Source organism: Cupressus sempervirens, chromosome 10 (genome assembly GCF_028749045.1).
Source record: "Cupressus sempervirens isolate cs-2001-9-10 chromosome 10, ASM2874904v1, whole genome shotgun sequence".
Lineage (NCBI taxonomy): Eukaryota > Viridiplantae > Streptophyta > Pinopsida > Cupressales > Cupressaceae > Cupressus > Cupressus sempervirens.
Window position 1 is genome coordinate 863,929,247 of NC_143127.1, and position 27,241 is coordinate 863,956,487.

The 27,241-nt window shown below is 34.9% G+C and overlaps 1 protein-coding gene across 20 annotated transcripts in view; it reads right to left on the reverse strand.

The window, feature by feature from the left end:
- LOC149536748 (DNA-directed RNA polymerase II protein) overlaps positions 1-27,241 on the reverse strand; it is a 121,175-nt gene that overhangs the window by 70,299 nt on the left and 23,635 nt on the right. For 12 of the 20 annotated variants that reach the window (XM_089803295.1, XM_089803294.1, XM_089803286.1 and 9 more), the window contains exons 3-5: positions 19,771-19,861; positions 19,342-19,500; positions 2,838-2,925 (exon numbers count right to left, since the gene is read on the reverse strand). In XM_089803295.1, the coding sequence (XP_089659421.1) occupies positions 2,838-2,925; positions 19,342-19,448 (195 nt within the window). In that variant the 5' untranslated portion in view covers positions 19,449-19,500; positions 19,771-19,861. Of the gene's footprint in view, positions 1-2,837; positions 2,926-6,003; positions 6,106-19,341; positions 19,501-19,770; positions 19,862-27,241 lie in introns of all 20 variants that reach the window. The other 8 variants (XM_089803292.1, XM_089803293.1, XM_089803291.1 and 5 more) reach the window with 4 other exon arrangements.

Here is a 27,241-nt window from a genome sequence, read left to right on the forward strand (position 1 = left end):
TCTCTAGCATAGTGATAAGGATCTCGATGTGTTTTGATCTATCATGGAACACTCGATTCACTAAAAGATTGATGCAACTCTGATTGTCACAATGGATAGTACTAGGATTCAGGGGCTCACCAAATAGTCATACAAGCAATTTCCTAAGACACTGCTTTTCTTGCTCCTATGGAGGCTACAATGTACTCATCTTTTGTAGAGCTTTGTGCAATTGAGGACTATTTCCTACTGATCCATGAGATCATTGTTGATCCTAAACTAAAACAATATCCCAGTGTGCTCTTTCTGTCAACTACACTTCTAGCCCAATCTGAGTCAATGTATCCATGTAGATCTAGGTCTACATGTTTGTATCTAAGACCATATCCAATTGTACCTCGAAGATATCTCAAAATGTGTTTTGCAGCAACAAGATGTATCTCCTCTAGTTCACACATAAACTGACTAAGTGCAATCACTGCATAACAGATATCAATTCTTGTGTTGGCCAAATACATTAGGGATCCAATTCTCTATTTATAGGGAATGGGATTTGCAAATTTTGTGTTTATTGTTGCTTCCTTTAATTTGTACAAATTTGTTTCCATAGGTGTAGACATGGGTTGGCAATCCAACATTCCAAACCTCTTCAAAATGTCAATAGTATACTTCCCTTGATTTAGAGTGATGCCATCTAACTACTACCAATCTTCTAATCCAAGGAAGTAGTGTAGGATACCAAAGTCCTTCATGTCAAATGTTGAAGCTAAATCTTTTCTAATGTCCTCTCCTGTGTTTAACAACTTGTCAACATATAAGATAAGAATTAGCATATCGCCATCAATTACCTTAAAATAGAGGTTTGGATCTGCATCATTCTTGGAAAACCCTAATCCCATGAGGTAGTGATCAATCCTTTCATACTAGAGCCTATTTGAGTCCATACAAAGCCTTCTTTATTTGTCATACATGTAATTCAGCATTATGTTCAACAAAACCTTTGGATTGCTTTAAACATACTTCTTCGTTTGTGTCATTCAAAAATGCAATCTTCACATCCATTTGATGGATTTTCCATACCTTCAATGTTGCAATAGTAATTACGGCTCTGACAGAAGTGTATCAGGCAGTAGGGGCAAAAGTCTCTTCATAATCAATTCCTGCTTTCTAAGAGAAACCTTTGGCAACAAACCAGGCTTTGTATTTCTCAATGTTGCACGATGTCCCATACATCATTTTTTACAATGGACCAATATTCTTCTGACATGACATCTTTCCATACTTAATGTATGAGAGCTTCTTCAACACGGGATGGTTTTGGTTTTATGATCTCACTCATCAAGGCAACATAACAAGAGAATCTGTGAGGTCTCTTGCTCTCCCTGAAGGTTCCCTTTGCTCTTGCATACTTCTTTACAACCTAAATCATCTTCCTAAGGCGAAGTGATCTCTTTCAATTATTATTGGCTTCATCTAAGGGAGTAGTTTGACCTTCATTTTCAATCTCTTCGGGAGTCTCCCTCTAAGCCTCAGGAATATGATCCTCTTCCATATATGTGAGAGGATCTTGATCTTCTATCTCATGAGAGCTTTTGGATCTCCTAAAGGAAATGTCTTCCTCAAAAATGACATTCAATTATTTTTTGTCCGCATATGTATATCCTGCAAGCTTTAGATGTTTTGTTGTAACCTAGAAATATTTCTCTCTTGCCTAAGGGTTCTAACATAGACCTATTTTGTTTAGGCACGTGAATGTAGACAAGACACCCAAAGATTCTTAAATGACTTATATCAGGTTTGATGTTGGTGAATGCTTCTTCAGGGGTTTTGTTGTCTAGGAGTGAATGAGGACATATCTATTTTGGATATAGACAATTGTCTTAAACGCTTCAGCCCAAAATTAAGTTTCTATGATTTGACCATACAACATAGCTCTAGCAGCTTCTACAATGGTCTTGTTCTTCCTTTTTGCTACCCCATTTTGATGGGATTATAAGGTACAATAAACTCCCTCTTAATCTCAACATTCACATAGAACTCTTCAAAAATGTTTCAAGTATATTCCCTCCCATTACCTAACCTTAATGTTTTGATTTTATTCCCTGACATGTTTTAAGAGCTTTTAACTCCTTGAATCTCATAAGGATTTCTTCAAACTATTTACATTTTAAAATGTATATCCAAGTTTTGCTAAAGAAATCATCTACAAACAATAATATAGTACAAGTATCTTCCTATAGAGGTTACAGACATGGGTCCACATAAATCAGAATAAATTTGTTCTAGTAAATTTTTAGTTTTGTTAACAGAATTTTTGAAAGTTCCCTTTTTATTCTTTCCTTGGGCGCAACCCTTGCATTTCCTTCATGAGTTTGATTTAGTTTGGGCAAACCAATGCCCGATTTTTCTGTCGAAGCTATAGCACAAAAAATGGAAATGCCTTAATCTTTTGTGCTTAATCTTGTTTAAATTTAAAGTTTCCTGAATTAGGGCTTGAGAAGGATTAGTCCATAGTTTGTAAACATACTTTAACTACTAGTTAAGACCCAAAAGTAAATACTGGTCTTGTTACACACTCTTGATTATAATTGCATTAATGTCTGTTCCAAAATTTTGTCTGTAACATTAAGTCCTGATGAATTTTAGCATTTTAATAACTTGTGATCCGCAACATAATATCTAGCATGTAACAAATAAGCACTTACAAACACCAAAGTTGCAATTACCAGCAAAATTAATAAAACATGTAAAGCAGTTTTTCATTACATTCCCATATCATGTAACAAAAAACTAGAATTGCATTTTCCTAATTCTAAAAGTTCTCAATACATGAAAATCAAGAAGGGAAATGTGTGAACCTTAGCCTTAAGCTTCTCATCCAATCTTTTACTCAAGAAATTGTGTTCACGTTTCAATGCACCAATCCATTTGTACTTATCATTCAACCTGTCCATAAACAAAAATAATTTTAAAATTACAAAAGGTGAAGACTAGGCAGGGAAAGAGTTTATTGCTGAAAGAATATATAATCAAACACAAAAAGGAAAACTGTTTTCATCAAAAGATCCCCCTCCCCCCAACCCCTACCAAATTGCTAACAAGATAACAACATACATAACTGAATGTCCAACAAATGTATAAGCCATTAGCATCTTAAGAGTTTAAAGTCTATAAAATTCCAATAAAGAGCAAGGCCCACAAAACTTAAATAGTAAGTAAATAAATGTTTTTTCTCAATATTTTTACCAAATATACATGATAATCAATAAATAAAACACTCTACTAAGGAAAGATAAGCCCAACAACAAAATAAATGGCTTGTGATGTATTTACTATTAATAATAATCTTAGATCAAACTAACATTCAATACTTATCTAACACAATTGTCCGCTCTCCTATTAACATGAGTAACCATCACTGCAATACAGGAAAGTTAAACTAGGAGAAAACGGGAACACATCCCCAACCCCAAGCCCTACATACTAGGGGCAATGGAATGGACAAGAAACCTCCCCTCATTATCCACCACACTTAATCCCAAACATGAGAATGGGCATCCAAGAATCCTTCAACCGTCATAGGGATCTTAGGGCGTCCTTAATTCATTTTTCTTTAAATTAAATTAGAATAAAAGAAAGATCATTCCTTACACGTGAATGGTTGCCCCCAAACTAAAAAGCTTTGAAACCACCAAACAATGCTCTTTTGCACTCACCAAAAGGAAAAAAGAGGAAGAAGAAAAAAAACACTTAATCCTTATTCTTAACATGTGTTCCCACTTCCCATTAATCATTCATCTTCCTAAGCTCAAGTTAATTCTTAAAACAAATCATTTATGAATTCTTTTTTTTGTTCTTTTTTCAAACTTTCTATAAATACTAAATAGTGTTGGATGTGATTGCAATGTTGTGTATCCTTTGCATTTGTGCCTCATCAATTAAGGGAAATACTTGGTAGATCTAGAAATCGAACCCTAAATCCTTCTTATATGTAGAGCAAAGTAAGTTCTGTTATTTAGTTGCAGCATCAATGTGACCTCCACAAGCCTAAACAGCTTTCCCCTTAACCAAATGTCTATACCAAAATTGATTTTGTCACTGAAATTGAAAACATAATCAAATCAATTATCAATGATACAATAGAGGGATTTGACAAGATTGAGTGGTCACATTAATGCGCACCACATACCCTAGGCATAGCATTCTAAAACTAATCCTAATGACTATACAAGATTTCAAAAAGTAATAACATTAACATTACCCAAGATGACAAGGGTAACATCAAGGTGATTTTGAATAAATGTGATTACGAATCCAAGATGTTCAACCCACCTTTACAGTGGTAAAGGTTACACCTTTTGACCCATAAATCCATCAAATTTATGAGCAAAAGTATCTATCAAACTTCCCGTGGTGATAACATTAAAAATGTATCTTTCCATTGTTGCATTCTTGACTTCTTGATTTGTATTTTCTTCAATTTGGGTTTGGTTTGCACCTTGTTGGCTTGATCTTGGTCTTGAAATCTCCTCTCATCTCAATTAGATTTTGAAGTTGCTAAATCCAAAATGTTAAAATCAGACTTCTAAAATTGTAAATCAACGTTATGAAATAGTAAATTATAGCATGAAATACTAGAAAATTCAATCAACTCTCAACCCTACACATCATACCAGTCTTCCTAACTGAATTTCACTTCACTGTTTATGAGAAAAAGTGACTGAGATCTGTGAAATAATGCCTGGTGCAGAACTATACAGTTTGAGAATGATTTTAGATCCTTACCTTAAGCTGCAACAGCATTGTTTAAGGATAGAAACTGAAGCCCTAGTTTGATCTAATTTGATTTCAAGTCTTGAAATTATTGAAGGTGGTTAAAATCAGGATGCTTATTGCTGGCAAAGAATATAATCAGTCCTCTTTTGGCATGAGATTCGCATGAAATTTGAAGAGGGTCAATTTCTATCAGCACCTATATGAAACACATAAGGAAGTGGATTCCACCTTTTTATTTGGCAAACTTAAAAAAGTAACACTTTGACCTTTGTTTTCCCTTATAGAATTTAACTTAAATAAGTTTATGATGCAGAGAAAAAGGTTTACACAAAACTTGGAAACAATCTAATGCCAAAAGGGCATGTTTCCCAACAAATCGCTACAAGCCTAAACTTGATTTGGGTATTCAACCTATACATATGACACCTTGAAAAAATGTTTTTCATGATATATGAGACATTTCCAAATCACACATGGTCACCAAGCACACAAACACACATATAACAAAGTTTTACCACCTTCCTGTAGCAACAGTGACAGGAAACCACATAAACAAGACAGTTTTTAGAAAACTGTTTGTTTGACCCTTCAAATCACAAACAAAAATTATGGAAAGAAAGCAAGTTGTTCATAACATGATAAACTAGCCACCCACCAATTTTTAGGTCCTTGGTCAACCATAGGTAGCTGTTAACTAATATTCTTTAGACTGCATATTTGGAAAACTAAAATCTGAACAGACTCGTTTTATGAAAGTGGGCATAACTTACTCATTTCTTAATGATAATGATTCAAAATTAAAGCAAACGATGGTAGATTCAATACTCTTTTCAACCATATGGCATGCGTACCCAAACCCTTCCATACATAATGATAAAAATCACTAAAACATACAACAATCAGAATTTTACCTGTTTGAGACACAACTAGGACAGTCACAAATTCTACCATGAACCCTATATAAAAATGGTATATTCTGTTGTCTTCACATTTTTAGGTCCCTAACACATCTAGGGATACTTCGAATAGTCATGCAACCTCGAATCAAAGGATTTATAATTTTTTTACGAACATTATTTGTACTGCTGTAAGGGCTGCCATATTTGCCTTCACAGGGACAATCATATACAGAGACTTGATTTTCATACACCAAATCTTTTCTTAAACTCGTATTATGCATTGAAGATCCTCAATCAACCTCCTATGCAATCTCAAACCAAAACCCTTCAATATTTATCCACCACTCACACATGCAAGTTGAAAATCTTCATTATTTTGACTGATACATATGAAGTATCAATCTTCTTTCATCTCAAAACCCATTGCAAATGTACTCCTCGAGCCCTGCACCTGTAGGACAATTAAAAACATATAAAAATAGACTAATATACAAGATTTGGGCATTTTATCTTGAGCCAAATGAAATTTTTACATTTTACAAGCTCACAGTTTACCCTAGGCAGGGTTTTTAACCCTTCAACACCAAAATTATGATATCTTAGCAAAACTAAATGAAATAAATTGAAACCAATGCCAAAATAAAGTAGATTCAAAGTACTATCAACCCCAATCACTGTGAAATCATGGGGATTAAGGAAAATGAATCAAAACTAATTATTTTCAGACTGTTTACACTCAGAAAAAGCAGAAAACTAGAGAAACTTCATTGCAAAACTCACTTCAAATTTTCATTAGTCTCTACCAATGAAGCTCAAAAGGCTTATTTAAGTCCATAATCATTTTTTATAACTGATCCACATTCACTAGGTGACTTTTCCTCTTCTTTTCCATGTTTTCCCCATCTTTTTGCAAAAATATTGATTTTTACAACTTGCCAATTTGAGCAACTTTTGCATTTTAATGCCTAAAGGACTTGAACTTTGGAAAATGATTGAAAAATGGTCATAAATGATTTTAAATGTCTAAAATGACCTTACACATTATTGAACTAAAACTAAGCAAAATTCCTCAAAAATCACTTTTTCCCTATATGAGGCTAATCAGCATGTATAGTGTCCTGCACCAGTTTATCAAGCCAAATCATACATTGGCTTTGATGTTTGAAGGTTGTCACCTAAGGAAGTGGATTCCACTTCTTTATCTGGCAAGCTTACTTATGGTGGTGGATTCCACTTCTTTATTTGGCAAGTTTCCATTTAAGGTGGTGGATTCCACCTCCTTATCTAGTAGGGTAGAACAACCTTCTTATCTAACTAGGCGATTTTAAACAAGCTTTTCTCTTGAATTGTTGCCAACCTATTCTACTACCTAACCCTACAAACCAGAAGCAAAAAGAGGTCCGCATTTGCAATGGAGCAATGGTGTGGGAACTTCACAAGTACAGGGAACTTCACAAGTACACATCACTAGAGCACTTAAAAAACCCAAATATCATAGTACTACTTCCAAAAACATTGATCGCTCTTAAAGATTTCGAATAAAATTTTTGAAATCCTTCAAGGAAAAAGCTCTAGTATGCTCCTTCAAACCTCTAACCATTGTAAGAAATATCATCCCCTCCACCAAAGAGCCTTGTGAACTCCTAAACATTAGGGCTTAAATGACTGATTGCTCTATGAAATCTTTACATTGATGAAACCAATCACACAAAAATGCTTCCTAAACTAATCTAACAAGAGAGTATTGTGCAATTAGATCTTTAGAATTAGTCGAGAGAAACTCCCACACTACAAAGCAAACCAATGTGTTATTCGTCAATCTAAACACAATCAAATAACATTTATAGAGAAAGCCTTTGCAAGAGTAGCACCAACCAGTTTTCAAGTAATTCTATCAACAACCAGTTTCCAAGTAATTCTAGCAACATTAGAATGTTTACAACTCAATATCAATAGCTCCATTTCAAGAACATTATAAATAGAAGTAATACATGAAACCATCAAATAATAACCACAAAACAATGAGCTAAAACCAACCAATAATTTTGTATCCAAATATCTAGATAAAAAAAGGAAACACCTAAATCCAATTTGAGCTCATAGACTTAAAATAGCATATTTCTTCCACCTATCATAAGCATGTTGTAATTCACTCACCAAATTGGATGTTTCATTATAGTTGTATTATCTCCAACGGAAGATTTGTGTCATAGCATGCATCATAAATAAGTCAACAAGTGTAATTACCTTTTAAAACTCTTTTCTATGTGTTGGAAGTTCTATTTATTTTCAATACGAAAGCCCCAATTTTTGAAGTTTGTAACTCTTGATTTGAGATGTTGAAGTTCCATGTCTTCTTAATTGTCATGCTCAACAAAATCTACACAACAAATAATACCAAACAAAGACGTACTTTTTTTAACCCAAAAGTGAAGTATGAATCAAAGAAATTGAAATTTTCTTTTTTTTAGTCTGAAAATGTCATTTGTGTTCTTAACATTAGGAGAAATGCTAAGACACCTTTCCTAAAAGCATAACCAAGATGATGGCAAGAGTTTGAGCTTCACTTGACATGCTATGTTAAATTCTTTAAAACTTACCTCTTTGGAACCATCTTGACCCATCCACAAAACCCCCTTGTATCACACCACATTATGTAGTGCATGTCCCTCACTCATTTGCATCATTTTCTTCCCTGTTACTGTCCCTCATTTTTATTTATCCATTTCTCCTCTTACATCTTTTCCTCTTTCACTTGTCCCTTGTTTCTTCCTAATCCCCCTTGTCTTTCTTTATTTGTTTTTTCTATTTACAAGATTATTTCTCTCTTTGTTCAACCTTTTGCTTCCTTCTCACTATTATTATTGCTGCATTGTTTTTATCCATATTATTTCCACAGATAGTTGTGATTTTCTATGCTGATAACTTGATTTACATGATTGATTTTATTATTATAAGTATTTTACTTGCTATTGATTTATTATTAATAATTCTATCATATTAATTTTACACTGAGATTAATAGCTCTTTGACTTCATAACATATAATTATCTTTGTTAATTTATCCACAAAATCATGGTGCTTTTTTGCAGCAACCTCTTTGATAATTTTTGCCAAAATCGTAGCTACAAAGTGTTTTACCAAATTTTTATCAACAACCGTCATTTTTTGAGAGGCTAATCTCGGTCTCTAGATCGAGGGAGGGATGGCTTTGTTACCCAACATCATGTTGTAAGGCAATCAGCCCATGCTCACCATTTTCAAGTCTTAAGATATTGCATTCACTGTATACATTTCATCAACCTGTACTTTTTGGCACAAGATTGTAAAATTTGGGGACAAACTTGGTGTAATTAGTAGAATGACCATTTTAATGAAGGAAATCAAATTGATATTGTATAAAGTAGCATAATGGTCATGTAAGTAACTTTCTATTAAGTAAGTTTCAGTAACTTTCCGTTCTTTAGGTTGTTTTGTTAGTTTAGTAATTTTATGTTCTATCTTTTGTTCTCACTCATTTCCATTATGGAAATATCTTCCTGTAATTGTTTTTTAAAGTAGTATTCCTCTCCTTTGTTTAATATTGTATAATATCAAATGATTATCATTTCAGAGTAAGGTCATTTATCAGAGTTCCTTTGAGTTTTGAGGATGGGGTCTAAGGCTTTTGTGATATGTCAAAACTTTGGTCCCTCCCTCCATGTCATGTTTCTAATTAGTTATTGAATAGTCAACACTTCACATTCTAAGACATATAGAATGGTTTGCTACTAGCAACCTTAGCTGTGTTGCTCCTCAAATTTTATCACATGGTTTTTCAGTTGTATTCAATGAAGACTGTGTGCACCAAGATTAAAACAAAGAATCAACAAGAGAAAATAAAAACAGCACTGCTAACTAAGCCTTTGTTTTGCAAGATCTATTATATAGACTCTTGCATGCAAAATTATTTGTTTGTGAATACATCAAAATGTCCATTTCTACAAATGCAAGGGCATTACCTACCACCCATATGATGATTAAGGGGCATCAAGGTATCCCTTGTTCATCCCAAGTTTCATTTAACAAACAAAGCAGCATTAACCTTTCCAAGAGACACCCCATGAACTTCACAAAAAAAGTGGACACAAACAAGGTGGGGGAGGTGAGGATATCCCATCCACATCACTTTGCCCCAAAAACATCCCAGAGGCCAAAGACATATACCTAGGATTTGGGTACATCCCCTGTAAACATTATCTTCAATGCAATCACAAATTTGTAGGATAGTTTATGATGATTGAATGTGGACTAAATTCTTCGCCAAGTGAAGCACCAAGCTGATGACCACACCCTCAATAAGGTTTCTTTTTATAATCTTGCATACTTTACATAAGTTTATTAAATATCAATAAAAGACTTATCTAGAGGTTTGTTGAACATATCGAATAACTAAGAGGGGGCTGAATCAGTATACACTTGTTAGAACTTTTCAGTTGTCGATAAATACTTAACAACCATGAACCAATACTTAAGATCTATCAATTAAAGCACAGTAAATCACCATAACAAAGATAAGCATGAAAGCACAGATACACTAATACAATCAACATCAAGAATTACATAGAAAACCCAGTTTGAAAAAACCACAGAGAAGCTAATTCTAATGAAATAAAAACACCTATTACAATGATACCAGTAAAGGTAATTAACAAGAAGGGACAAATATCGAAAATGTTCACTGAAACAATGGGTACTACCAGTAGGCTTCACATCCAAAGTGGCTACTCTTAAAAAATACGATAGGGCTCATTGCCATTGGGCTTATGGCCAGCACAAGAATGGTGAAAGTAGAACCACCAGAGATTACAGTTGTCAAACACGTAGAATACAATTTGCTATTGTTTGCACCTCCTGGGATCAACTTTATAGAGTAAGTTCACAATTACATCACAATTTGTCCACTTCTAGCTAATTTCACATTCCTCTTCTCATGTCTTACCAATAGATACTGTTGATGTCAGTTTTGTACCACTACATAAAATATAGCGATTGAATACTTGATATGGAATATCAAACACTCAATCCCTCTCTTCAAAAGTAAATACTCATGAAGACATGAGAAAAAACTCCAATGTTCCTTACACCTGTGGATACTAACTCAGTTATATTAATATGATTTGTTGGTTAATCACGTAGGCTGCCTTATGTTGTTCATTCAAGGATTGTCAAACTCTTGTTGTGATAATGATGATATTTGGCCTTGTGGAATATATGAGCGCCAAATAATGTTGATGGTGATGATGATGGAGGGTATGTCTACCAGTGATGCTTCTCCTTTCTAACTTTCTAAGAATGATCTCCAACTACCACACTACTTGCTACTTTACCTCTACTCCTATGAATGGAAAGATTAGCAAATGGACAGAGATCAAATCTGATGAAAGCTTACCAGGGGCTCTACCTCCATAGATGCAATGATTCAAGGGAAAATAATAGATTACCACACAAGGCTTCCTAACCAGCTGCTAGGATGCTAGTGGCCTAGTTTATAGATCCCTATCAAACATCCACCAATATCACCATGCAACTATCCATCTATTCTTACTTTTAACAACTTTCTTGAAATAAAATCTACTTTAACAACTTCAATGAGATTTTAATTCTAACTATTGGAAGTAGAAACCATGCAATAACACCAAATGTTCTTAATCACCATGCAAGTCACAACAATGATAAAGAGAGGTAATTTTGGTATTATCTTAAGCAACAATTTTCTTCAACCCTTTACAAATGAGAGCAAATGGCCTTATGTAGGGGCCAAAGTTACAACCAACAATAGAGATTAAGAGGCAAAATCAATGATCCAGATCAAATCTCAAAAACCCTAATTAGGGTTACCACCCCGTCGGCCAATGAGATGATGAATGAGAAGGCACCAAAATGGTAACCAATCAGAATTAGACACCTACCCTACCCAAGAATAAGGAGAATTTGCCACTTGGGCTTACATCAAATGATCTTCTAATATAATTCTACCCTTTTCTTTCATCTTTTTAGCCAGGACAATGAGCTTGGCTAGCTTGTCGTTGACTTCTTTCATGGGAGGGCAAATCCTGTGCTTCATCTTGAGCTTAGCAGAATTCATCATGTTGCTTATTGCTTGCAATGTCTTCTCATGATCCTTCTCATATTCTTTCGCACATCCAATAAAGGCATTGAGGGAGGCAAGGGTGCCTAAATGTTTCTTCTTGATGGCAACCTTCCCCAACTAATCCAATCTTGATCCAAATTCTGTCTCATTGACGTTCTCCTCTTTGATATCTTCAAAATCAAGTGCAGCCCCAACATTGCTCATCATGGTTGATTTGAGAGTGTCAACGCCTGGGCTGTGCTATGCAATCTCATTCCGTATCTCTTCAAGTATCCTCAATCTAATGGTCAAGGCAACAAACCAAGACTCCACCATACTCATTCCTCCTTCATCTACCAACTTGATTCTCTCCAAATATCTCTCCAATAGCTCAATAAATGTCTGTAGCCTTGGAATCGCTAAGTCCTTGATTGGAAGGAAATCCTCCCACTCCCCTTCAAACATTCTAAATTTGTCTCTAATAGCCACCAATGACCTGAATGTCGAGATAAAGGAAGGCAACAAATTTTGCCCATCTTGAATTATATCATGGATCCAATCCTTGACTTTGTGCAGCTAAGCCGATGTTTCTTCCATGTTGCTTCCACTATCTTGTGTAAGGGTTGCCTGATGCAACTACTAGATAGGCTGGCAATCTCTTCAATATTTGTTTTTGGCCTCCAACTTCACAACCCTCTCGTTTGCCTTCCTCAATCTTTCTCTGATTGAAACCATGCCTTCTTGAATCTCCTCACATTCCATGTCATTCGTGACTCTTCCCAAGTTATGCTCTACTATCTCATATTCTTGGGCTACAATCTCATCCACTGCCTTGCTAAACTTTGGTAGAGCGATCTGAACTTTTCGATGACCCTCATTATCACTCCTAATTACCTTTGCCACTGTTTTTGCAATTTGTCTTTGTTTCTCACTATCCTCCTTTTCCACTAACCCTTGTATATATTCAACTGTTCGGACAGTCACCACCTCGCCTCTTGGCATAAGCATTTGCCTTAACCATAGCGGTGCAGTGCATCTCCCCAAATCTGGATTCGATTCGACAAGCAAAGCATCACCAATGACCTCGAGCACCTAGCTTATTTCCTCAATATCAATTAACCTATCCTCTTCTTCACTAGTGACTGTCATATCATCTCCATGTTGGTTCTCCGAGAGACAAGAGTACTCAATACTATTGTTGTAACCGCTTGATTCTGAATCAGAACTCACCTCTACCATGGTCCCTTGTCCACTTGTATTATCCTCTTTGCCTCTAGCCTCAATTATGCTCTCCCTTGACGGCAATGCATTCCGTCTCTTTGTTGGAGGCTTCTGATGTTCTTTATTTTTCTCAACCTCCAAACTTCTCTTCTTGCTCCTAACTATTCTTTGTTGCCGACTACTGCCTTCACCTTTCTGTCTGACTGACTCTGTTGGACCTTCCTCTGGTTTCATCTTCTCATAAGTAAGGCGTACCTTCCGACTTTGTAATTGCCTTGTACCACGACTCGAAGTGTAGATCAACTGCCCTTGTAACTGCCTCTAAGGAAAGATCCTGATGATCATCCCAATCCATTGGACCCAATTCTGTTCCATCCACTATAGCAGAATCTTCTCTCAGCACATTTTCATCATCTTCTAGCTAATCGGGAATATCAAAGCCTCTCCATCTGATTGCCCTCATCATGCCTACTGACAATCTTGAGAAAGCTAGCTTCCTCACATGAAAGTCATCTTGTGCATTGGCCCAAAAATCTTCTCTAGTAGGAATATGTTTGAATGTGTTTTTGTGAGATGCCTTGATAAGACCATTAGGATCGAATCCTTTTCTTGCTCTATACCATCCTAGATGATACAATTCTAACTCTTTCTCTGCAGATGCAAAGGCGACAGGATTGAGGCAAGTATCATTACCTATTCCAAATGAGAAGGTAATCCCTGTCTCACCTTTAAGTTTCATCATTGTCATAATGCTCAAGTTGCCTAGCCAAATCCATCAAAACTACCTTGACGTGTGGGTACCTTGGAAGTCTCTTGGGACAAACCGTACTTCCTGCCACTCTAATGTATGTAAATTGCAAAAATTGGATGAACCAACTCCCATACTTCTTAACTTTTACTTTTGCCTCCATTGAGAGTATTCTAGCAGGTGTCCCTTGTAATATCCTTACCGTCTTCATGGCAAAGGCGTCATAAAACATCTTATAAACTTTGGCATTGTGCAAATGAAGTTGTGGATAGCACTCATGCACCAAACATTGCCCTAGCCCATTGCCAATCACTCCTAAGGCCTTAAGTCCAGGATTTTCATATAGTCTTGCAATCAGATAGAAAAGATAGGATCCCATATAGAACTACTTTTGATTTTGCATTGTCCTAATTTGCAATTCTAAATTTTCACTTATGATTCTAGCCCAATCAAACTTTCTCTTTCCATTTTCAATTTCATCAATAAAGTAGTACATCTAGTTCTTGAATTGCATACCTTGAGCCACGCCCATGATCTAGCTGAGAAGCACAATAAGATCGTCGTACTACGGTTTGAAATCTAACTTGGTGAGCTTTGACGACTTGGTGATTCTCTTTTTGCCCTCGTGTAACCAATTCTGCTTTAGATGAATGAAGTAGGCCTCCTGATTATCCTGAAATAACTTACCCACCTGATCCATCATTACCACTGTCATGCTTTTATACTAGGGAATATTAAATACTTCTTCGACCACTTGTCTGCCGATGTTGGCTAACACTCTCTTCCCTTCATCAAAAATGATGGATTTAGTAACAATATCAAATCGGGATGCACATTCCATTACCAATTCTAGACAAGGCAAGGTAGGAGGGAAAGCTGCCGCGTGTACAATTCCACTCTTGTAGATCTTCTTTGCCATGGGGGATTGTCCTTCCTTCAATCTATCCTTCAACTGTATCATGTTCACCATGTCAATATTGGTATCACATATTCGCCTCACTTTCAAGAAGGTGGTCTTAGGCATCATGTCTTCTTTGTCTTTTTTGGTATCCGTTCCCTTTGCGTTCTTGCTTGCACTAACATCTACCATCCTAAACACTTATTTTTGCCCCTTCGTTTTAAATGATATGGACTACACTTATCAATCTCCAACCTTCTTTCTATCAATGGAATCTAGCTTATTTCTGCCTCTCCAAGTCCTATCTCTACACTTATCAATCTCCAAACTTCAATTCTAAGGATGGGACTACCACTTATTTTTGTCTCTTCATTACCTTGGGATGGACTAGACTTATATCTATCAACTTCAGCCTAGGGTGGTCTAGCTTATTTCTGCCTCTCCAAATGTCCTATCATGAACTCTAAACTTACATCTCCCAACTTCAACCTATCAATGGAATGATGAAGTGGTGTATAATGAATGCAAGAAGAATATAAGGGAATCGAACCAAGCAAGAACAAGGAATAAAATCTGCCTTTAAAACCAATCTTCACCTCTACAAATGAATAGAATTTTTCTTTATATTTGCCTTTACCAATTACCGGACCCTCTCCAAATTCGGATCATATCTTAGAAATTTCAATCCTCCTTGCAAATAATGATGCCCTAGCAAAAATCAGAATTTCGACTTGCTTGAAATTGCCCACACTTGCCAAAAATCAAACCTTATATCACATAGTCCTTTCGCCATATAAAATCGCCCAATTCTAGAAGGAGAAATCATTGCCAAAGATGGAGAAATCAGACTTCAAAAAAAAATCACCCAAGCTAGAAAAAATCAGATCTGCTCCAAAAATTGCCCTAGAACATAAATTTGCCCAAGCAAGGAGGAGAAAAATGCTGCCAAGAAATGGAGAAAATCTGTCCCAAAAATACCCAAGTCTGAAATTTGCCTCTAGAGGAAGATCGCACATCCAAGGAGGAAAAAGGAATGAGAAAATAAGAGGGGAAGCCCCTCTTATACCAAACTTTTTGCCTCTCCAAGTGGGCCGACCTGCCTGGAAGAAAACAAAATTAAATTAGTCCCTTAATTAATGGCCCAGATTTAAAAGCATCATTAAAATTACTTAGCCCATAGTGAAATTGGCCCATTTAATTGCCAGTTTTGATCATAAATTGCAAAATAGAAACAAGGTAAGCCTAGGAGATGCCAAGATTTTCATTTAACAATGCTTTGGTAATTAAAATATCATTAAAATCGAATTTAGCACGCTAGAATAAATTTTCAATTCTAATTTACCAACTTCCTTTAACATTTTTAAAACCTTATAGGCAAAATTTCAACCAAATTAATGAGATTTTGCAATTTAATCCAATTTCAACTTTGCAATGCAATTTCAATTTTTGAACAAAATAAATCCTTTTCCTAGCAGTCAAAATTCAAACTCCAATTTCAATTTCACTATCAAAATTTTCCTTTTTCACCAAAAAAATCAAGATTTTCCGAAATGACTAAATCTAACAAATTCATTTTGAAAATGCTCAAGCTTATACAATTATTTCAAATTTTCAAAAAAATCATCTAAGTCCAAACTTTGCAATTTATCCTGCCAAATATCGTTCTAACCATCAAAAAAATGTTTTTTTTGAAACCTGTTTGGCCTAGGGATAAAATTACATTTTTCGAAAAATCAAGTTTTTGCACCAAGTGAAAAATAAACCAACCACGTCCCTCCTCACCCAAAGGCATCCAAGGTGTAAAATTTTCAAATCGAAGACCTCTGGACAATTCCAAAAAATTTGCTAAGGCAACGAAAAAAGGGGGTCCCCAAAAATTTTGGGGCGATGGTGTGAAAACTTCATAACAGATACTTCATTCTACATTGACTGTCCTTTTAACCAAAATTCTGAAACGTACAACAAATTCCATGAAAAACATTAACCATTGCCTTCCTTTGCTTTATGACCAATATTATGACGAGTAAAGCACAAAACCTCCTAAACTTTCAAAGACAAACAATGTTGAGCATTTGGTTGTCTTACCGGAGGATTTCTAAATTATGTAGTTTGTTTTCGGTCCCTACTTGTCATTTCACCATCTGCATCATTTTTTGGTTACCATTTCTTTGCCTTAATTATTCTGATCTGAGCATTCACCACTGCATTTTGAGCATTCTTTATTCGTGTGATTCTTCTGCTTGATTAGCAACTGATCCAGGATTAGCACTATTTTCACATACTTATGCCTTCAATTTCTCCAACTCTCCTTCCAACCTTTCATTTTGTTCAAAAACCTCCCTGATCATCGCCTTAAATTTGTTTTCAGCTTGTTTCAATTCCTCCAAAGCCATTTCTAGTACAGAACAAGCTAACCCAGTAATCAATCAAATTGGCCTCTACCTCAGCCTTGAAGTGATTTATCTTCTCAGGATCTGCATCAATGACTTTAATTTCTTTCAAATCTCCATGTTCAAGATCCATATATTCACCACAACTCTATGATTTCTTCAATTTTTGTAGTTCTTGTTCTAGCTCAGCAATACACTTCCTTGTGCCTTGCTTCGAATTTTTCGATCTGATCTGAGTTTTGCAATGTATGTGTTTGTTTCTCTCGGATTCTGCTTGAGTTCTTCATTTTCCGATTTGATACTCTCTATATCACTCACCATGATCTTACAATCCTCATTTGATTAGTATTCTCCTTCCATCTGTTCAAACATCCAAGGTCTCCCTCAAGCAATTAAGCTCTATCACCAAGGGACCAAGCTCTGATACCAGTTGTTTTATAGGCCAACAAGCAGAGGGGGTGAATCAATTATTCCCACACACACCTATTAAAATGTTTCAATTGTCGGTAAATACTTAACAACCATCAACCATACTTAAGATATGTCAGTTAAAGTACAGTAAATGACCATAACAAAGATAAGCATGAAAGCACAAAAACAATGATACAATCTACACCGGGATTTACGTGGAAAACACAATTTGACAAAAACCGCAAAGAAGTTAATTCTCATGAACTAGACACACCTATTAAGATGACATAGGCTACGGTAATTTTTACAACAAGGGCTAACTGTTGGAAATGCTCACTACAGCAATAGGTATTCTTGGCAGGCTTCACTACCAGAGTGGCTACTTCTGAGAAATACAATAGGTCTCACTGTCAATGGGCTTATAGCCAACACAAAAAGGATGAAAGTAAAACCACCACAGATTATAATCGTTGAACCTCTACAATACAATCTGCTACTGTCTGAACCTCCTTGGATCAACTTTTATGTGTTTGTTCACACTTAGATCTCATTCACCACTTCACTTTCTACACATTCTTTGCCACATTCACTACTCATAACTACTGCTCTTGGATACAAAAAGTTCTTATTTATATCGATATACAAGTATACATATGTCAGCTTCATAACAATAGGTGTGATGTCACTGATGCACCAGTTATAATATTACATCTGATTTAAAGCATCGGACCTAAATCTAGAAATGCATTACAACCACATTACATTATGATTTCTAGGTCATACTTAAGATATTACAATATTTATCACAATTGTCGATGCCGTAGGAATGCACAACCAAGACCAAAAGATGAAACCTAAGATCTTCATTAAAATCAATGAACCCAGGCACCACAATCAATTGTAGCCAATGCACCAAACTATATCTAATGATCTGTACAATTTCTCAGATATAAAGGATATCAGAATGTATACTTCATGTACACAACAATCACTAGAAACCAAATAGCATGAACAGGTGTACCAATAAGTGAAACCCTGAATGGAGTCAGGTACACAAATTAGGGAAGTATGAGATATCTGCATTTTGAACCATTCCTGTACATAACCAAAACTTTTGCCATACTGCTGAGACCAACAGCCAGAGAATACATCAAAACTCCAAAACCTGTCGACAACCAACTGATACCGCCAAAGTGTCGGTATGGATGTTTTGACATCAATGACAATCAATGTCAGCATCAGCATGCTAAGTCTAACAAGGCTTTCCATGATGCTCTTCTATCTTTTTCTTGTAGTTCAGATGACTTTCAGAAATTAAGATTTAGAGTTTCAAAAAGCTTATAGCAGTTCAGATGTCAATGAAAGGCGTGTCCTGAGGTTTCTTCTTCCAAACTTCAATAAAAGACTGGTTTTGAGGTTTTCATTTTTTCTGTGATGTCCTTCCTTATTCTTGAAGTCCAGATCTCTTTCAAAAATTAAGATTTGCAGTTTAGGAAAATTCAATATGTTTGAAATTGTCAATGACAGATTTTACTTCAACTGCTGGCTGTATATTTTATCAATTATATCATGGATTTTGGGCCAGGAGCATAGGACATAAAACTTATTTGATAGCCTATTGTTAAATTCAAAGCAGTATGCTGTATGTATAAATTCCTTTCCAACTTCACCAAAACTGACACAACAATTTTCCTTTTCAATTTATACATGAACTAGCTATCTGTCTGTACGATTTTTTCATCCTTATTTCCACTTGCATCATCTAACCACTATTAAATAATATCCATTCATGGCCTTTGGCTGATGGCCCATAACCAATTATAATACAGTGATATTATCCTAAAACAAGGATTAAAATAAGTATAAACTTTCATTAAACATTTTAGGAGTTTGAAGTTTGGGAGTACCTTGAATTTGCACAAGGTGCACAAACTGAAGGAAGATTTACATTCTCGCATATGCCACAAGTGCATGCTTTCCTTGCCATTACATCCACGATATGCATCAAATGCATATATTCATGTCCAAAATCAAACTTATTGTAATTATATTTCTTTCAAAGCTCCCTGGATCTCCGAAATAAAAATAAAGATAACAAAAACAAAAAATTAAATATGGTTCCATAAATGAGCTGCAGTTCACATGCATAACTGTTAAATCAGGAGAAGCAAATAGAAAGTTACAGTCATATATTTAATCAAAGTGCACTAAATCACATATGAGTAATCAAGGCAACAATCCTTTAGGTTTGTCATAATAAATAAATATGTAAGTAATTGCAGAAAATATCAAATACAATTAATCCATAGGAGAAAGACAATAATCCATAAGCAAACCTGATGGTTTTTGCCCAAATAGAAACTTCAACAGCATGAGAGCAGAAGGGAAATACTGCCATGTGGCTGTGAAAAATCTTTTTGAACTCCTCTGGGAAAAATCAAGCCAAAAAAGCCCAAACCACAAATCAAATAATAGTCACGAATATTTTCAAAAAAAATAACCTCGATCACAAAGAAAACAAAATAAATATTAATATTAAAAGCAACAAATATGTATAATAATCATTTCACAATTCAAAATATCCCTATATGAAGAAACAAATTGGGCTCTAATACTAGGCATTACAATAATAACATATATGAAAACAACCATAGATAAAACCACAGAACAAATGCCTTAATTTAACTGATAAAAACAGATTTGTTTTAGAATAAAATCAAACACAACAACAAAAAATGATCTGGCCATGTCTAGATTCCATCTCAATGAAACCATGGCAAGTGACTTACCTCAAGATTCTGAATAAATTGTATCATTCTGTCAACAATGCTGATAAGAAAAATGGGCAGAGTTTGCAAGAAAAATATCACAAAACCCTATCAAAGCAATTTTTTTTAAATGAGATAAATCATAACCAATCTCCCTACAGATGCTGCTTTAACATATTCACAAAAATTGAAAAGTAGATCTAAGAACATCAAGGTTATAAAGCTGCAACATTCTTGAATTCAAGGCAAGAATTTTGCAGCCTTTTAGCAAAAATATGTTAGATATTTTCTCATTGATGTCCAGTATACCGTTATCAAATCTGATGAAATATAAAAGTTGCAGAAGTTCATTGAAGTTTGCAGATTGAAATGACAGTATAATGATCATTTTTTTCTCTTCGTTGTTTTGATAATGCAATTAATTCTATCAAAGAACAGAATGTTTAATATTGATAGTGAAAAATAAACATGTAAGATTACTGCTGAAAAGAATAAATATGCAGTTGATTTGTGTAATTCAATCTGCAAACAAGACAAGATCAGTTTGATTTATGTTGCATGGACAAAAACTTAATATGCAAACAAATATGTCTCAGAATGTATTTACTTAAAGCATGACTCAGAAAAACTTTAGTTTTGTGGAAGTCTGATCATGGTTAGTTCGAAAGAAGTCTGCTCATTGGCATTGATTACATTATTGTTGAGTGGTTGAGTCTATTTCAAACCATCCTTGAAACTGTTACCTTGCAATATTTCTTTAATAATATCGTTTCTAGAGATATGTAAACACTTTGGCACAATAAAGAAATGCTGCACATTATCAATCCAATTGATGTAAAAGTATATTAAAAAGGCTGATGACAATTGACTGTTGGCAGTTGGTAGTTGACAGTTGGCAGTTGGTAGTTCATAGTTGACAGTTGGCACTGCTTGGGGAGTTCGAACTTCCCACAACCTTTCTGCAGATGGAGATAGGAAGTCTTATCCATAGGCTGCTTGAGTTTGATATTTGTAGTAGTTGGGAATGCTTTATATTGAGAAAGAAACATGTTTTACAACATATTTTATTTATAGAATACCATGACCTAATCTGCAATGATTTCTAAGGGGTGAATGGGTAGATTCACATGTCTTTTGAATAAATCTGATCAAGCACGGAATGCTGCAAACATACAAAATCTGAGGTATACAGTACCATATGCAAATTATTCTTTTGACAGTGTTTACTGCATACACTGTTTGAATGGTGAACACAGTTTGATAGTGCAGGGAATTATGATATTTGGTTTGATCAAGCTGACTAAGCAAATGAGATTGATGCTGTTTGTGTTTTGTAATTCAGATAACTGTGAACAGAATTTGTAGAAGGCAGATTTATCAGAAGATTGTCACTATTTCTGTTTTGTAATTCATATCAAAATATCTGAAGGGTTAAGAAATTTAGTTTGCAGTAATATATAATTGTACATCATCATATTTGTGAAGTTTGAAGTTGCAGTTGTAAATTTTGTTAAACTTGTTTGTAACATCTTGTGGTTGATGCTCAGACTAAAGAATATGTGATAGCAAGGGTTGGTGCTCTTTAACAAGGGGTTGGGTGATCTCTTGGGGTTGGTGCCCTTAAACATTGTATACAATTTCATCGTGAGGCTGGATTAGGGCAGTAGATCCTAGCAACATTTATGACCATGGTTCCATGTATTTCTTGTGCATTGGCTTCATTTGTAGTTGCATTTCTTTTCATATTAAAATTTAATATTTGAAGTACTCCAAAAGTTCAGATTGGGATCTAGGTTTTATCTCTTCTACACCTCAGTTCCCATCGAGACAGACTTCAGACCAGCTCATCACCTCCTCCTTCACACATGTGTCTCCTGTCCAAAGGATGAAGCGGTCACTCGGCCCTCCTTCGGGTCACATGTCATGACCCCTCCTAAAATGGAACCCCGCAATTATAAATGATTAAAATAATAAATAAATATAAGACAGTAATATATTGCATAATACATAACATCATCATTAATCTACCCTATATATATATATATATGAATGGTAACTATTTGAATCCTAATGAGGCAATGAAATCATTGAATAATATTAAATAATAGCAGACAGCCCTTGTAATCACAACACCTTGATTATGCTATGGACCAATACAGGCCATCCTAGATAGCAGAAAAGAGGAATCAACATCAAGTAATCACATCTATATCATCGAAATATATATATATATACATACAATGTACATATATATAATCCATCAAAAATACTAATAAAATCTAATATTTCATTGTTCAAATTCAATTATTAATAACATATATTTCTCAAAACAATAATATTAAATTGTTTTCATATTACACCAATTAAATTAGCAGCACTACATTTAAAGGCTTGACTACATATAAATATGCCGCCACCCTAATGCAATAAGAGATAATAAAAGGAACATAGAGGTGGCCAATAAACATTAATAAGAGGCATGTAAGAAGAGAAGCTGATAAAGGAGTAGGATGAGGTTGTGGCCATTGTAATGTATTCATTATGATATGAAGGGGTCTAATAAATATAAAGTATATAAGGATATAAAAAAGAGTAAGGGAGTAAGGTAATAAGGAAATAGGAGAATAAAGATTAATAGTATTAAAACATATATCAGATAAGTAGGAGAAAACAAATTTTAAAGGCAACCAATAAAATATAAAGATAGTAACATAAAGTGGTCATCACCTTATCATGACATATTATACAAGGGAATTCTAATAGGAGTTTGATTTCAAGGATTAACCTAAAGAGGAAAACAGCATTGCAGAGTATATGAGATACATGCATTGGATAAGTTTAGGGAAGTATAGATAGAGGAAAGAATGAACAAAGGGAACATTAAAGACAAAGCAGTATATGGATTATTGTAAAGAGATATTGTGGAATTGATATTAAGTTAACTTTATTTAGCTCTCATATATGACATAATCATCTTTTCTGCATATCATTTATTCAAAGAACTTCTATATTCATGGGTGAATATATATTATGTTAAGGAACGGGCCTTATGTTTTTTTATATAAAGAAATCTTAAAAATATTTATAAGTTATCCACAATATTCAAAACTCTTAAGTCGGTAATTAAAAGCAAATTAAGGGTAAACCCCAAGAAAGGGGACATTACATCATACCAGATCAATTAGGCCCCGCAAAGGGCACACTCGACAACATCACCCTATCTTCAGCAGCTCCCTAAGACAGTCTAGGGCACACCCTCACCTCAGACTATATCCTTCACTTCTAGAGTACTTCTTGTCTGTGAGAAGTATCAAGTCTTTTCTTGTTTTTTAATATAAAGAAATCTTAAAAGTTATCCACAATATTCAAAACTCTAAGTCAGTAATTAAAAAGTGAAACAAGTGTAAACCCCAAGAAAGGGGACATTAAATCACACCAGATCAATTAGGCCCCGCAAAGTGCACACTCGACAACATCAACCTATCTCCAGCAGCTCCCTAAGACAGTTTGAGGTACACCCTCACCTCAGACTATATCCTTCACTTCTAGAGTACTTCTCGTTTGTGAAAAGTATTAAGTCTTTCCTTGTTTGTTCTTTTTCTTTCTTGCTTGTTCTTTATGCAGACCCCGTTTGGTGCTCCTGCCACTAGCATTTGGCTTGTTGTACACTTTCCATTCCCCTAGACCCTTGTGGTCTCTTTTTAGACATTAATACATTTTTATTAGCTACTAATGATAAAATGTACACAAATAGAGAGCAAGAATGGGATATGCAAGAAGAAATTGTGTCTCTTGCCAAGAACCATGGCTACCTAGTCATACGATGCCTTGAGAAAGGTACAATGTATTATGTTGAACATACATCTGCAAATGATGACACAAAGTGGTAACGAAGAACAATAGAATATAGCCTTCACACATAGGGCTAGTACTTTACTTCCTGTTATGCCCAAGTATCAACCACTTAGAGTAAGAAGATTTGTGAATGAATTGCAAGTAACATGTTTAGTGGACAGCAGTGCAGCTCACGATTTCGTGAGTGACAGGCTTGGTGGCAAGAAAAGGATTGGCATTGGAAGCTTTTCAAAGACACTATGTGATGATCAAGAATGGGTTTAAGATAAGATGCCACAGTTGGGTACCACAGATAAGTATTGAGCCTGATGACTACACCATCACCAATGATTTCTATATGATTTGGATTAGTGATTCCAATATCATATAGGAAATATAATGGATGCATTCTCTTGGACAGTACATTAAAGATTTTGAGAAGATGGAGTTGAAGTTCATGGTGGGTGAAAAGAAGACAATACTCAAGGCTTCAGTGAACGAAGCACCACAAGTAGCATTAGCAAGGATGATGAGATCTATAAGGATTCTTGATATGATTGAATGGGCAGCCTTGCCAGTTGATTTCCAAGGTGCGGATATCATGATGGCACAAGAGATTTTCACGTATATAATTCCATGTTGATTTTCCTATCTATTATGCATCTATAGTAGGCAGGTTGGAGTATGTGAGATGGATGAGCATTCTCTTGGACAGTAAATTAATTTTTTCGAGAAGATGGAGTTGAAGTTCATGGTGGGTGAAAAGAAGACAATACTCAAGGCTTCAGCAAATGAAGCACCATAAGTAGTATTAGCAAGGATGATGAGATCCACAATTATCCTAAATGCATTAAAAAAATAGAGAACCCAAACTGGATCCTTAATTCTTAACTTGAATATGCCCTAGCCATCGTTGATCAATTCGAAAAAACTATCATAAAACATATTTATGGGGAAGGTAATAGAGAAGCAAATAATCTAAGGAGCAAATAGAGAAGAGATTCTAATAAGTCAAGCTAATATGATAAGTATAAGTTAGACAATTGTTCTTGAGGCGAAATTGGCTTAGAACTTTTATTGATATCATGGAAGTTTTATGTTAATAAGTGATGTATTTTCGATTATTCAAAACTTTTCCTTATATAATATTTGATTCTAAATTTAAAGTTAATGGGATAAAAGTTTCATTTGTTATTATGAAGCATACTTCTTTTCGTTCTAACAGCTACGTCATACCCAAGTTTAACTTTCAGGTTATACTCACAAGGAATTATCAAGAGCAAAGCTATAAATTCGGAAATCAAAAAAGGCACTAAAGTTGGTTAGATTACTCTGAGATATTTATGTAAGGGTTACACCAAGGGTACCTATCCATCTATGATCTTTGGTGCCCAATTGAGACGGAATCTTGGACCTCATGGCCTTTTACCTATCAAAAAAAATATTTGATAAGAGAACTAATGTTTTTGTTAGTTCTTATCAATTAATTTTTCAATGAAAACAATTCAAGATTCTATAGTTTAGGTATTTTTTTTAAAAGATATTTTTGCACACTTATCTCTAATTTTCTATTGGCTAGAACCAATTTTCCTAAAAAAATATATATTTAAATTTTGGATAAAACAAAGAGATTCATAGAAAGTCTCTCCATCTCTCTAGAAACAACTTCTTCCTAACCCACTGTAAATTTGAGGTGTTCTCGTTCCGAGTGCATCCTGCATAGCATACAGTAGATGGCCTCAGCATAAAAATAACTTTAAAACCCTCAAGAAATCCTCGACTAATGAAGAGACATACACTGCTTTGGCTATGGAGTGAGTAGCAGTAACCCAGCCACATTATGATTAACAAAATACTATAAATGTTGGGTGCATGAATAAGTTTGCTTCAATGCAAATCGTTGGAACGATTGCTCATATTGTCCTGCCCTAATTGCAAACTAGCCCCTATATTTCTTAAACCAGAATGCTCAAACCCTAAAAAATACAAGTTGTGAGAAAAGTGTAACAGAACCCAAGGTTTCCTTTACGAGCTTAAATTTGCACGCTTCAAAAACTTTTCTTAAAACAAGATGAATTGATGATTGAAAGACTTACTTTGCCCTAATTACAAAATGCTTTCCACTACAATTTGTCAAGTACCTTGGATTATTGTTCCTTCGACAATTATTCAAGCCAAATAACATTCACAGGAATCAAACCCTTGCCCTTGGGAAACAAGCATAATTGACTATAATGTAACTACGGAATATTGCGATCTACAGGTCATGGTTGTTACATCCCAATTTTTGGCTTAATTGTTAATTTTCCCTTATAACCGTTGAAGCTTCCTATGAAGTTGAGTGATTTGTTAAATTAGTTATTCATTATGATTTCATGGGATAATGGAGTGTTGGTCAATCATTATGACGATATATGAATTGGAAATGCATGGCTAATATGATCATATGTTATAATAATTTTGACTTCATAAAATGATGAGCAATATGTTGTTACCATGATAAATTTCACTTGCAGGCACACGCTGAAGGGGGGAAACATTGCCAAAGAAGGAATTTGAGCACAGGGGTACCACCTATCATTAGGCAAATAGTTATGATTCGTAAACCACCATGGCTAAGGGTAAACGGCTAGGCAAGCAAGTGTGTACCTTGGACGACCATGAGCTAACCAAGTCAATATGTGTATCTCATTAAAATAATAAAAGCATTCAATTGAGCGTGAAACGAACTAGGAAAAATTGTAATATATGTAAATATAGTAGGGGTATCATTATAATAAAGTATAAAGAGTGAATTATTATTTTTCATCCTCGTATCAACATCTTATAAAGCTAGTATTATAGTTATTATTTTTCCTTGGCAATAGTTTTATTATTTTATCATGAGCAATCATATTTCTATATCCTTTCATTGGACCCTTATATTGTTCGGTGGCCATTTTAATAATATCGTTACATTTGTTGTCAATGCCTTTTTGTTGCAACTCCTTGCCACCTTCATGCTTTTTGCTAGTAACCGGCCATGCAACTGAGTAAGGCAAGGATCTATTTTGTGCAATGGTTCATTTTGAGTAGCATTCAAATCCTCGCTAGAGTTATTACAACTTCATACTACCTACATTTTTTTTCATATTGCTTTACATATTCTCAGTTTTCTTGCGAATCCTTCATAGTTTCTCGAAGTCACACACAGCTACTATTCCCA